The sequence below is a fragment of the Pelodiscus sinensis genome, chromosome 3 (genome assembly GCF_049634645.1).
Source record: "Pelodiscus sinensis isolate JC-2024 chromosome 3, ASM4963464v1, whole genome shotgun sequence".
NCBI lineage: Eukaryota > Metazoa > Chordata > Testudines > Trionychidae > Pelodiscus > Pelodiscus sinensis.
Genome location: NC_134713.1, coordinates 99,105,836 through 99,118,885, shown reverse-complemented (window position 1 = coordinate 99,118,885; position 13,050 = coordinate 99,105,836). Strand labels below are relative to the sequence as shown.

Here is a 13,050-nt window from a genome sequence, read left to right as displayed (position 1 = left end):
GGAAAAAGGATACAATGCAAGATTTCCTCTCTTTACTATAGGGTGCTATAGAAAACATAACTTTTTCCTTTGCCTTCATATACAGTACTTGGAAAAATAAAGATTTGTTTTGTGTGTAGTCCTACAACATAAAAAATATTGCATTTTGACCAAATGTCACAGGTGGTCATCAGTGCCTCTGCTTACCTCTCAGTTCCACTAGATATGAAAAATGGGTGTAATTCATAGATTTTAGGGCCAGTAGGCACCAATGTCATCATCTAAAAATCTCACCTAACAATTTCTGCAGAAAGCTCATAATTCTGTTAGAGCTGTAACATCTTTTAAACAGATGACCAGACTTGCTTTCAAGGTTTCAAGTAACAGAGAACCTTCCACATCCCTAACCTAGGTCTCTAACTTAATGGGACAGTAGAGCATCATTTCCACCGAGAACAAAAGCATTACTTGTGGCAGATCTGGGAAACAGACTGGCAGCAAATCAGTGATGTCTCAGGGATGTGATAAGGCAAGCAAAAATCTAGACACTACTGCAGTTGGAAATAGAGGAATAAATTTGTTTGTTGAGCCATGCCAATCTGTCAGTAAAATAGGATTTATACAAGATTTTTCATCAGAAAAATCAGATCAAGAATATTCTGAAGATGCAGCAGCACCTTGAAATAGAAATGTCATATGAGCTTTTAAAATGTCATATGATTGCTTCTCTGTCACTGCTACTTAGCCTGGACTGCAACCCAATAGCCTGACCATAGGTTGAGGGTTGGATTTTCTCCCACTCTTATACTGTGCAGGAAATTGGCACAAAAGCCAATTACTCTGGCTTTATACTAGTTCCAGAAGGTCATCTTCTTCTTTCTTTATGCTCCTGCACCTGCTGGTTCATAGGACAACCAACAATTTCCACCATTTATTTTAGTCCTATAGTATCTGTAAGGCTTCTGATTGTCTTATTGATGGATTTGGCTTCTTTCTGTGTTGTGCTGCATAATGTTACTGTAGGTCACCTACTTTGTCTTTTTTCAGGTGGTGACCAGCGTTTTCTGTAAGCTGTATGCTTGGGCAGCCACCCAGGAGAGATTCAGGTTAAAGATCTTAAATATTGATTAATTTACTAGTCGATAGGCACTTCTGCATTCCTACTTTGAAATGTAGAAGAGCCCCATTGGAGCATTTCTGCACTTTGAAATGCCACAAGGAGCCCAGGGTCAAATGGGATCCCAGCCTCCATATGGCATTTCAAAGTGGCAGTGCTGCATGGAGTCTGGGATCAGCTGGGGACTCCTCAGCTGACCCCAGGTTCTGCATGATGCTGTCACTTTGAAGTACCCTCATTCCCCCCTCCCCGTGCCTCTATTTGATAGAGACAGCGGGGGAGGAGGGGAGTGACTAGTTGACTAGTCCTTTACATCCCTAATTCAGGTGCTACCCAGAGCACTCATAGTTGCCAGCATGTGTTTCTGTTGGTGATGCATATCCACACATGCCTCAGTGCATATAAAATTTATTTCACTCATGGATGGAAATAATTAGCGAGAGCACTGGCAACCTATTATCACTTGCTATGGCATTCTTAAAATGTGTCCTAAATAGGTCCATTGACTTCTTACTGATGCTTTAAGATTTCCTCTCCTTACAATTTCTGATGTTGAAAGAAACTCTTTCCAACTAATTCTGAAGATCTTTCACAGGCATTTACTGGATGTCTTGGCTATTATGGCTGACCAACCTCAGGAAAACAGAAAAAGCAGAAATAGAAAAGCTAGCTACTAGCTACTGTCCACCATCTTGGACCCTGTCTTCTTCAGACATTTACATGGGTAATCCCGCTGAGTTGCATGGGATTACCCATATACACAGTTACTTGTATGTTTGCAGGATTATTTTATACAGTTGTTTTCTCTTTAGAAAGTTGTTTCAGTGCAGCCCTACCCTTGCCCATATCCACATCTCATTATATGTGTGGCACTGCACCCCATATGCTTCACAGTGAGATTATAACATAGTTCTGAAGTATTTTATGCAAGATAAATCATGTAAAATGTCATTGGAAAGGTCACTTGCTGAATATGATTATTTTCTTTGTATGCATGTATCATTTTTGTATCTGAAGTTAGGAATATTAACTTTGTATCGGTATTTCATATGTGTTTACACCTGGGTAGTGTCTACTAAATAATATGTTTTTATTCTAGACAGTGGGTGGGAAATGGATCATTAGGAAAACAATAGGTCTTAGAAGAAGTTAATCTCCTACCTGGGGAGCCTTTTTGAGGATGCAACAGACAGCCTCTATGTAATGCAGGGCTGGGCAAAATGCGGTTTGGGGGACGGATCCAGCCTGCAAAGCCACCAGGCCCGCAAACCACCCTGCCAGCACCCTCAGACACACAGCTGCCATGGGTTTCTGGCAGCACTCTGCTCTGAAGGGAAAGGGAGGCTTTGTGTAATCTCTCCGATCCTCAACCCAATCCTCAGCTCCTATTGGCCAGAAACAATCAGCCAATAGGAATTAATCCCAACCAGTCTCTCAGCATCTGTTGATTGGAAATGTCATGATTATGAGGGTTAGCCAGCAGCCTGGGGATTAAGGGGTTAACTACACCTAGCCAGGTGGAGTGACCAATAGGAATGTAGGTGGGACTTTTCAAACTGGGACAAAGGAATTTGGGTTTTTTTTTCTCCCTTTTGTCTCTGAGAGAGCTCTCTGCAGCTACAGAGAGGGACAAGCATGTCTCTCTCTCTCCAAGACACCATTCTTCATTTTCTGTAAGTAGGGTAAAGTTTAGGTAGTTTCGTTAGGTTCTATTGTTTTATGGATTGGGTATGGGATCTGAGATCTGGCACTGTTTAAAAGATGTTTTGGCTTTTCTTTGTAACTAAGTTCTAGGCCCATGGAGTTTCTCCATGAGTATATTTTGTTACCTCCCTATCTAGTCATTATGTTTGCAACAGGAATATTGTTGTAATAATAAAAGTTCTTTCTTTTCTTTTATTAACCTGGCAGTGGTTAATTGTGTGCCCTGATTTTTATTTTAGGGGTAAGATTTCCCAAATGATCTTTCCCCTGGTTTCTTTATCAACATTTGGGTGGTGGCAGCGGAAGTTTTATTCCCAAGATCTAGGTTTTTAAGATTTTGGGGGGAGTTTGATACCAAAGCCTGGTAGATAAGGCTTTGGGGTACACTTGCTGGCCCCCACTTCTGCATTTATCATGCCAGAGTGGGGAAGGAGCCATGACAGGAAACAACCAGCAAATAGGAGCTGAGAGATTGGCCTGGAGAATGGGAGCAACACAAGCCTCTTCCCCCTCCTGGAGCTGAGAGCCATATAGAGGGAATAAGCCTGCAGCTCTAAGTGATCTGGGGCTGTGGCAGGCAGGGAGCTCAGCCTGCATTGGGGTTGCTGGCTAGGTGACACTTAGGTAAGCGCCTTCCAGCCAGAGCCTGCCTCTGGCACTCCTGCCCCTCAACTCCTTCCCCCAGGTCACCATCCAAACCTCTGTTTGTGGCCTCTGGTCAAAATTCCATCCCAGACCCTGGATCTCCTCCCACACCCCTTCTCCAGGCCAGAATCCTCTCCTGCACCCAAACACCCTCCCAGACCATGCACCCGAATTCCCCTGACCTATGTCCTTCACCCAAACTCCCACTCAGACCTCACACCATCTCTTGCACCCAGCCTCTTACCCCATGTGCCCTTTTGTACCCAGCCTCCATCCTTGACCCTGCGCCCCCTCCACAGAAAAGTGCGGCCCTTGACCACTTTCCAAAGTCTTGGAGTGGCCCCCCACCAAAAAGTATTGCCCGCCCCTGATGTAATTGCTGTGGATACACTTCATCTGGTGCTGGATTCCATTTTGGATGTCAATATTTTTCTATTGACTGGCATGGAAACCAAGCTTTGAAACAAAGGGTTCCTGCCTTTTGCAAAAGCTATAAAAGTCAGAGGTGTCACATAATCTTGGTTCTTCACTGACTTCCTACCTAAGAAGACTGTGGAAACACCTAGGGAACAAAGACAAAACTGGACCCAAGCTAAAGACATTTTTAGAGTTCTGGACCAAGACTAAAGATCTCCTGAGGTCTCTTCTAACCCTAGGTTTCTAAGATTCTATATGTTGTTCAGGAAATGCTAGTGTTCAGGGTGCCAATTGTAATAAGTAATTGTAATAAGTGTTGCACAAGGGTGTTTTAAGGAAGAGGATGGTTAGAAAAGTGCCTCCTCCACCTATATATCACTTGTATGTTTTTCAGAAAATTGACAGGCTGGCTCTGCATACAGTTGTCAAGTACTGGTAATAATGAAGACACTTACATTAATGTTGCTATTTAACTTCAAACTCTGCTCTGAATTTAATATTGGTATTTATTGTTTTTGCATAAATTGCCTTTTTAGTGTTCAAGCATTAATTATGACTCATGACAGAAGTGCCTCAAATCTTTGTCTGAAGGAAATGTTATTGAAGTACAACAGAACTATGGCTGGATGATCATCAAGATTGGTTTGTTTAACATGTGAAACCTTGTTATGGGAAAAATCATTACATTTCATTTTTTGTCACAAAATGTCAAGCCCAGCTACTGTCCATGGGACCATGCTTCATAGCCATCCAGCAGACCTATCAGTGGAAGGAGACATAGGACGATTTCTGTCACTGCATTTATTGAAGTTGGTTACTGTTCAGCGCACGGAGAAATGCCAGATACCCATGACTCCCACTGAAGTTACGATGCTGACCCGCTCCAGAATTGAGCTTTGATTCCACAACTGTGTTATAATTGCTGTCATAACAGTCACACTACTGCATCATCCAATTCAAACATATCTCTCTGAGCCTCTGTGTTTTATCGTGATGAAGCAGGGCTAACAGCCTCGCTGGGCTCCAGGGCAACGTGGGCAGACGAGGCCTGCACCATGCGCCAGAAGGTGCGGGGCCTCAAGTGGAAGGGGCAGGGCCAGGCAGCCAGCCTTCAGCACTGCATCCCCCTAGCCCACAGCGCTGCCCAGACTGCGCCACCCTGTGCTCGGGTTGCAGTTTAAAGGGCATAGGGCTCTGGTGGCCACCGCTGTTGCCGTCACTGTTCACTTTGCCTCCACCCCATCAGTGAGCCTGTCCTGATGACAAACTCCTCCTCCTTTTCTCATCCAATGGTAAAAGAGGAAATGGAGGTGTTAATACTTAGGTTGAACTGTCTACACTTTCCACCCATTCCACTGGTTAACCAATGATTCTTTAGGCAAGTAAATTAGTAAGCTTCAATAGTAATGGATCCTTCCACTGGATTTCTAACTGGTACGTTTACAAATCTTTTGTGGGGAAGATGTTCTCTCTCTCCATAATGACTGCTGTTCATCTTTTCCATCACAATTGCAAGCAGACTACCTCACCACGACAAATACAGATTCCATTCCACTCGTTTGTTACTGAAGGTACTGGCCGCCTTAGACATGGCTGACAAGGGCTGCTTCCTAGGATGGTGTGCTGATGGGAGCACATATAATAGTCCCATGTGACCTTACCCAGGGCCAGTCAGCTGAGCAGGAGAGGAACACAGCAGCCAGCTCAGCCAAGGTCAGGAAAGATAGAGGCACTTACTTGTCTCAGGTAACTCCTCTGGTCTTGCGGGAGCAGCAGCAAGGTGGGTACCTCGGGGGGCCCTCCCCATTCTCCCTGGGATGGAGGGCTCCCTGTAGAAGTAGAGTTGCCAGGTGTCCCATTTTGAACTGGACAGTCCAGTATTTGAGCTTTCTGTTTGGGAAACAAATTGAGAAAATATAACTGTCCGATATTTTCTAAATAAGATGTAATGTAGATTGTGATGTAATGCCAAGTGTATCTGGCATTTTTGTTGAAACTATCTGGCAACCCTATGTAGAAGCCATGTGAGGAGTGGGCAGGGCAGGCTGTGCTGAAAGAGGCTCTGGGTGGCTGAGTTTGGTGGGGACTGAAGGAGTGAGTGAGTGTGTGGGAGTGGGTGGGTGCATGCGCACGCACAGGCTGGGGTTTAGAGCTGCCCTGCTATCTGGGTGTGTGTTAGTGTGGAGTAGGTCTGGGTCCACACACAGCCCTTTTTTCCCCTTCCCCTCTAAGAGCCCCACTTGTCCAGGAAAGGGCTTTCCCCTGGCTCTGCCGGCAGGACTAGTGCACTATGCACACATTTGTGTTCCCATCCCATCCCTTCCCTGCAGAGAGGTGACACATGGGGGGCATGCACTACACTGGCTCACATTACCTCCACCCAATTTTCTGTTAGGGTCTGCCTGCCCAGCTCTCTCCCCCTCCCTCTCCTGCTTGCTGGAGGCACCCTGGGCTCAGGAGAGGAGAGAGAGAAACAAGTAGCATGTGCACCAAATAGCTGAGACTGGAATAGTAGGGAGGAGGGAAGACTGCTGTTTTAGCTGTGCAGGGAGAGGTTAGGTAAGGGAGGAAGGAACAGTTGCTTTCCCATTGGGGAACTGACTGGGAGTGCTGGGCTACCAGCTGGGGAGGGGTGTGTGTGTGTGTGTGGCCAGAGGAAGGGTGGGGAGGGAAATGCTGCTGTACTTCCCCAATGTGATGCAGGTGGGGTGAGTGCAGAAGAGATAAGTGAGTGTTACTGAAATCAGCTCTGCCATGTGTCCCCTACTTACAGGAAAGGGAAATGGGTCACAGTGGAAGGTGTCTGCCTGGCTATCCACACCCTTAGGTTTTCTTCATGTTTTTACTACAAGTTGTACTTATCGGTATGCTGAAATTTCTCAAGGCAGAGGACCTTGTCAAAGCTATTGTTGGGTACAATGTTGTTCTTACATCAAGATTAAGAATAAGGAAATTTTCTTTGCCCCACCTGCAAACCCTTTTTGTGCTCTGGAAGTCACTGGGCTTCCTAGTGTGAGAATCAGAGGATAATGTGTGATCGTTGTGACTTGCAGTTTCAATAAGGCCCTTAAACTGAGAGGGAACTCAGTAGGAATATAGGCTTTGTCTCATTTTCCCGCACCCCTTCTACAATGCTTCATCCCTACTGCTCTAGCTTATAAATAGGCTTGGTAGAATACACTTATTTTTTATAACTTTGTGTAATATATGTTTTAAGCTTTTTGTCTTTTTATAATTTTCACAGTTGTGGGAAATGATGGGGGGGCTAATAATATTTTAATGATAACAGAAGTTAAGATTCAAAGAGTTCAAGATTTACAGCTGTTAAAATACAAACCGAGAGACAAGGTAGGTGAGGTAATACCTTTTTGTTAAAAAAGTTTTGGAACAGCTTTAGTTGGTGAGACATTAGCCCTTTTGAACTCCACAGAGCTGGAGAAGAGCTCTCTGGAGTTCCAAAGATTGTCTCTTTAACCAACCATATTTGGTCCAATTGAAAATATTACTTCATTCACCTTGTGACTCTCATCCTTGTACCAATGTGATTACAACAAAGCAGAAAAAAACACTAACTGTCAATATCTCATGTCACGGTATACACAATAAATATCCTAACACCAGACATAATTTGTTGACTTTTCAGTCAATCATCAATTTGTAACACACCCAGTTCAGAAGTTTGTATCACTTAATTTTTAACTCTAACAAGTTCTCAAGAAGCATTTTTCTTGCTTTTTTTGTAAATAATTTAATTATTACTGATAGAAATGTCAGGATTTGTGAAATCTAAGAGCTAATTTCTAAGTTATTTGCAAAAAAAATATCCTATTGATTTCAGGTGCCTAAGTATCCTCTGGAATCACAGTTAAAGCTGCCTCCTCCTCTTCCTTCTCCCCCCCCCCCAAAAAAAATCTATAATGGCACCCCTGATGAGTCCAGAGTGGCCTGAGGGCTTCAGAAGGGCCATGGGCTTAGGCAAAATGCAGCCCCCATCTGTTAGCATGGAACTCACCTTGAGCTGCAGGCCAGGCAAAAGGGACAAGTGCAGCTGCAGCAAGGGAGCTGCCAGGGCTTCTGCAGAGCAGCTCAAACTGTGGAGGAAGTACACACTGAAGGGCAAATGAGTGTGACACATTCCGATTTTTCACCCACTTTTTCATTTCACAATCTGATGCCATTCAAAAATAGCAGCCTTCCTTCTGTGCCTCATATTTTAATCTAAAATAATCCATTCCCATATAGCTCTTAAAAGAAGAGCTTGGCCAAGAAGCACTGATAATGACAATTCTCTTTGCAAGGGGCAAGAGAGACTAGCAGGCCCTGCATCCAAGGGAGCAAAGGACTGAGTAGCTTCCTTCCTGTGCCCCAAGGATGTGCCTTGTCCCTTAATCTGCTGAGAATCCAGTTCCACCCCGTATGTGGAAAATGCTGTGGCTCACAATCTCTCCAGTCGCAAGGATTGTCACAGTTTGCAGCAGCAAAGGCATGTAGGGCTGCTTTCTGAATCTTAATGAATAACACTTGTTATTTGTTCTTATTCATTAGTTTAGTGTTTAGTTTTAGTTTGACACTTTATTATTTTAATAAAACTGAATCAAATTTGTGTCAATTTTTTTAGTACATTTATGAAAACTACAGGTATTGAGATTACTGATTTATTTCTGAAACTTTCACTAATGCTACTACATACTTAAATCCACAGGCTACAAAAAACAATTTTGCTGAGGATGCCATTTTCCTTAAGGCTGGCCTTGGCTGAAGAAACATATATGCTTCATTCCTGGGAGCTGAAATTCATACAATAACTAGCACTGACTGTTCTTCCAGCAGGTTGGATATGAGGAAACAAAACAATTCCACTTCCATCAAAACCCTGTTATAAAACAGAAAGGAAAATAAAGTCTAAATTCTAGACCTTTTGTTTTTAGGGCATCCTGGCTCCTTTTTACAATGTCTCATTTGGAAAAGCATGGCCTTGCCACTCTGAATAAATTTGATTACATGACAAATGTATCTAATTAGGTTAATGTATTTGGATATCTATCTGTAGAAATCTGTAGCACTAACAGTACAAAGGCTGCACATCACAACAAACCTACAGTTGATTGAAAACTATACAATACTGTAATATTGTAGACCTCTTATCTGGTCATGTGTCAAGGTAGCTGTTGCCTCAGTATCCCATTCAAATAAAGATGGCTCTCAGCCTAAAATGAGCTCCACCATTTCCAGGGTAATTCTGTCCACAAAAATTCAACAAAATAAACAAACTTCTTGTGGATCTTCTTTCTAGTTGTATTCCAAGAAAACCAACCTATCCTGATAGTGGTCCAAGGACCAAACTTAAGCAACAAAAGTTTCTGAGCTACAAAGAGTATCTGGCCTGTTCTTTGGCTACTCTGGTTTTAGACTTTTTGCCAGTCTTACCACAAACTACAGGGAGCTCTGTCTTTTCTCTGCCAGAATCTCCAGCCCTTGGGTTTGAAAAGGAAACAGATGGTCACCCAGTCTTTCAGCAAGCTCTGCTTTCTTGCCCATCCACACAAAGTTCCTCCAATGTAACTGAAATACCCTTACCCAGGGCTTCCCCTTTCTCATCTCTCAGTTCTCTGTAGGATACCTTTAGCTACAGTCACTTCCAAGGCCCCCTCTATGTAGACCCACCAGCAGATCTTTCTTTCTGTGTTGTGAGAGGAAAATAGAGGTTTATATAATATGTTCCCTTTCTTATCATGCCTCCACTCAAGATCATCTCCTCTGAAGAATTGGGTTTTGCCTATGAAAGCTCATGATTCTCTCTCTCTCTAAGTCTCTAAGGACATGTCTACAGAGCAGAGCTAAAGCCAGAATAAGCTATGCAATTTGAGCTACATCAATTGTGTAACTTAAGTTGAAATAGCTTATTTCGGCTTTTGGCACTGTCTACGCAGCGGGGAGTCCGAGGTAGAGAACTCTTCCTCCAACTTCCCTTATGTCTCATAAAAGGAGGGTAACAGGAGTTGGCGTAAGAAGTCCTTCAGCTTGACGTTATTTCGACATTATGTTGAAATAACTACTTGTGTCGACGTGGACTATGTTATTTTGGAAAAATGTCAGTTATTCCAAAATAATGCTGTGTAGATGCACCATCTGGTGCCATGGGACTACTTCTTATATCTGCCTAAGTTTGTCAGTATTCTCATTAACTTCAGTGATCATAGTGATGTACTTAAAATTGATCATATTGATGTACATGTGCTTCAGAGTTGTAAGATTAGGGCTTTAATTACTTAGGGTTTTGGATGCTAGAATATTTTAAAATACAGTGGCCATTTATAAACAGCCATTGAGTATCTTGATGTTTGTATGTCAGGAATGCAAGATCTTCCCCAATAAGTCTATGCATACAGCTCTATTGATTTTCCCTTTGATAAACAGTTACATATGAGGAAAAATTAAGTGGTAAGTGGATATAATTTAGTAAAGTGATCATGAAGACAGGAGGATGAAAAAGATGGGATTTACAAAGATCTGAAGGATGTAAATAGTAAAGATGGAAAGAAATTATGTAGGATAATACATAAAGGATATATGAAGAATTTTACACATGTAAGGACTGCAAATATCTGAAAAGTGACTGGATTTTAAACACTTTTATTTTACACAAATGCTTCTGACAAGAGTCCAGGATTTTTTGAAAATTAAGAAAAGGGCTCCTTTGATCCAGAAAACTTGATAGCATGATCACAATGCTTTTGCATCTGGGAGTGAAAAATTTCCGCCACTTACTGTTTCTTCTTTTTGGAAGGATCAGTAGTAGCAAAAGTCCAGCTCTTCATTCAGAGTTACTGGAATTTTTCCAAATCTTTCCTGCTCATCTCTAGTCTTAGCTCACTTGGTCTGTAAGGACAATGAAAGTTTCTATAGCCCTGAGGAGTTATAGCAGACAGGTGCATTTGACAAAATCTGTTCCATGCTTTATGTATGCAAAAGGAATTTAGCAAGTTAATTATAAATAACCTTTTTAGTATATGTCAATTATATTTTCAGAAGTAAGCCTCAGCATGTACAATCAGCTTTTTAAAACCCACATTCATTTACCTCTTCAGAGCTATGGGAAGGTACTTGAGAGCATGCAAGATTTTAACTGACAACTCCTTTAAACGAATAAAACATTATAACATACTTGCTATATTTGGCATCAGTGGACAAATGCATTTCTAGTTTCCCATTAAGTTGTCCAATACTGTACTCCTTTTCTAAGAAAATTGTGTTTTATAGATGAATATTTTGTCTGTAGGCTGCTAAGGAGGTGGGACAGGAAAAGAATGCTGCACCTCCTTCCTTCTGTCAATGGTCCCTAGATTTGTTCATCCCATGATGATTTTCTGACTTTGATCTTTTTTTTGTTAAAGTTTTGTGGTTAGCTTTGATTAACAGGCAAGCGCTCTTCAGGCTGAATTCACCCAACATAAGGTTTAATCAGAGGTGAAATCCGGTGCACTTTGATGTGCAGCTCCGGCAAGAGCTGGATTGCTACACCAAAAGCCAGCAGGGAGCTATTTAAAGAGCTGGCAGGCACCCTGGTTGCAATGGGACCATGGGGTTTAATCAGTAACAGGAAGCTGGAACAAGGTGTGCAGGGCGGGGGCTGAGAGCCATTCAACCTGCCAGCCCCAGAGAAGGGAGACCACTAGATGGCCGGGCACCCCCTGTTCCAGCACCCACGGTGATCCCTCGTCCCCGCGCCTAGGGCTGCAGCGGTGAGATCTAGCCCCGCCCGCCCTGACTCCTGGGGCACGTCTCTGACACCAATACGGGAGGCGGCTCCGTCCAGGGATCGCTCCATACAAGCCGGGGCGGCCGGGCGGGCACCTGTAACTCAGGTGCCTAAAGCCGCACCACCCAGCGCGGGAGGCACCACGGCGGGGAGCAGCCGCAAGGGCGGGGGAGCCGGCACCAGGCTGCCGCCCGCCCGCCACGCCAGCAGGGGGCGCTGCCGGGCGCCCCTCCCCGCCGACTCCGGCCCAGCGAAGGCCTCACATCCGGGCCGGGAGGGAGGGGCCTGTTTTGCTCCGCAGCCTCCCCGCCCCCTCTCTGGGGCTTCGTAAACGGCGGCGGCTTCGCTGGGCAAAGAGAAGGGGGCGGGGCCGAAACTTTTATAGCCCCGCCCACCCCCCGCGCTTCCGGTGCGGCGCCCTCACAGCGCGAGCGCAGCGGCCGGGCCTCGCGAGGGACCGCGGCGCGGGCGGGGCCCGAGAGGGAAGCGGCGCGCGCGGGATTCGCCCCTGGCCCGCCCCCCCCCAGCTCGTCTCGCGGCCGGGCGCGATGGAAGGCCTGACGCTGAGCGAGGCGGAGCAGCGCTATTACTGCGACCTCTTCGCCTACTGCGACACCGAGAGCACCAAGAAGGTGGCGCCCAACGGGCGGGTGCTGGAGCTGTTCCGCGCCGCGCAGCTGCCCAGCGAGGTGGTCCTGCAGGTACCGGCCGCTTCTCGCCTTCCCCCCGCCCCCTCGTGGGCCCCGCCCGCTTCCCGGCGCTGAGCCGCCCCTCAGCCCCCCTGGGTGCAGCGGGAGTCGCGCCCCCCTACGGCCTTGTCATCCCTCCCGGGGGAGCCTGGCCCGGCCCGGTGGCTGCCACAGGTGCTGGGGCGAAGGGGGGGTTATGGCTTGCAGCGGTCTCCGTTCTGCGCAGGGGTTACAGCTGGCTTTAGTGGCTGTCAGCGCCCACGTTTCCCGCACCCCGGCCATTGCTGCTGAACCAGAGGCGGGGGAGGGGGCGTCTCTCAAAGTCTATCCCTGTTCTGCCTCTGCAGTGGGGGCTCTGTGCTGAGGGCAGGCACTGGGGTTAACTACAGGTTAGGGGTTGGTGTATGTGACCTGCCTGAGGGACAGTCAGGTGTTCCTCTCCCGAGAAACGCTGTGCTGAGGTATGACAACTTCAGTGCTGTGACTCTTGCTGTGCTTGGGCTGTTGCCCCAGCTGTACTGGGAATGGGGTAATTTTTGTGTTTATCCGAGTTGGAGCAAAGTGGAGGCTCAGAGCATGTTGTCCTTCAGATCTTACTAATATTGAAGTCTTAACTTGCTGGGTTGCAGAGGCTACCTGAATGAGTTCCTGTGGTCCTATTAATCTTAGGCTGAGAAGTATGTCACTTGCAAAAACTATGGGAAAGTCCATCCGAAGCATAGGAATTTGAGCACTGCTGG

At 45.4% G+C, this 13,050-nt stretch overlaps 1 protein-coding gene and 2 long non-coding RNA genes across 10 annotated transcripts in view; 2 read left to right on the top strand and 1 right to left on the bottom strand.

Annotated features, from left to right (window-relative positions):
- The first annotated feature begins 5,504 nt into the window (after positions 1 to 5,504).
- Positions 5,505 to 8,774, top strand: LOC142827894 (uncharacterized). Its single transcript, XR_012902690.1, has 2 exons — positions 5,505 to 5,642; positions 8,565 to 8,774. It is a non-coding gene; the product is annotated as an uncharacterized LOC142827894 (long non-coding RNA).
- Positions 5,616 to 11,314, bottom strand: LOC142827895 (uncharacterized). The gene is made up of 3 exons (XR_012902691.1): positions 10,631 to 11,314; positions 7,875 to 7,953; positions 5,616 to 5,752 (listed from the first exon to the last, which is right to left on the bottom strand). It is a non-coding gene; the product is annotated as an uncharacterized LOC142827895 (long non-coding RNA).
- A 152-nt stretch (positions 11,315 to 11,466) lies between these two features.
- REPS1 (RALBP1 associated Eps domain containing 1) overlaps positions 11,467 to 13,050 on the top strand; it is a 106,826-nt gene continuing 105,242 nt past the window's right edge. For 7 of the 8 annotated variants that reach the window (XM_075924299.1, XM_075924296.1, XM_075924295.1 and 4 more), the window contains exon 1: positions 12,023 to 12,322. In XM_075924299.1, the coding sequence (XP_075780414.1) occupies positions 12,170 to 12,322 (153 nt within the window). In that variant the 5' untranslated portion in view covers positions 12,023 to 12,169. Of the gene's footprint in view, positions 11,605 to 12,022; positions 12,323 to 13,050 lie in introns of those variants that run through there. The other variant, XM_075924301.1, reaches the window with a different exon arrangement.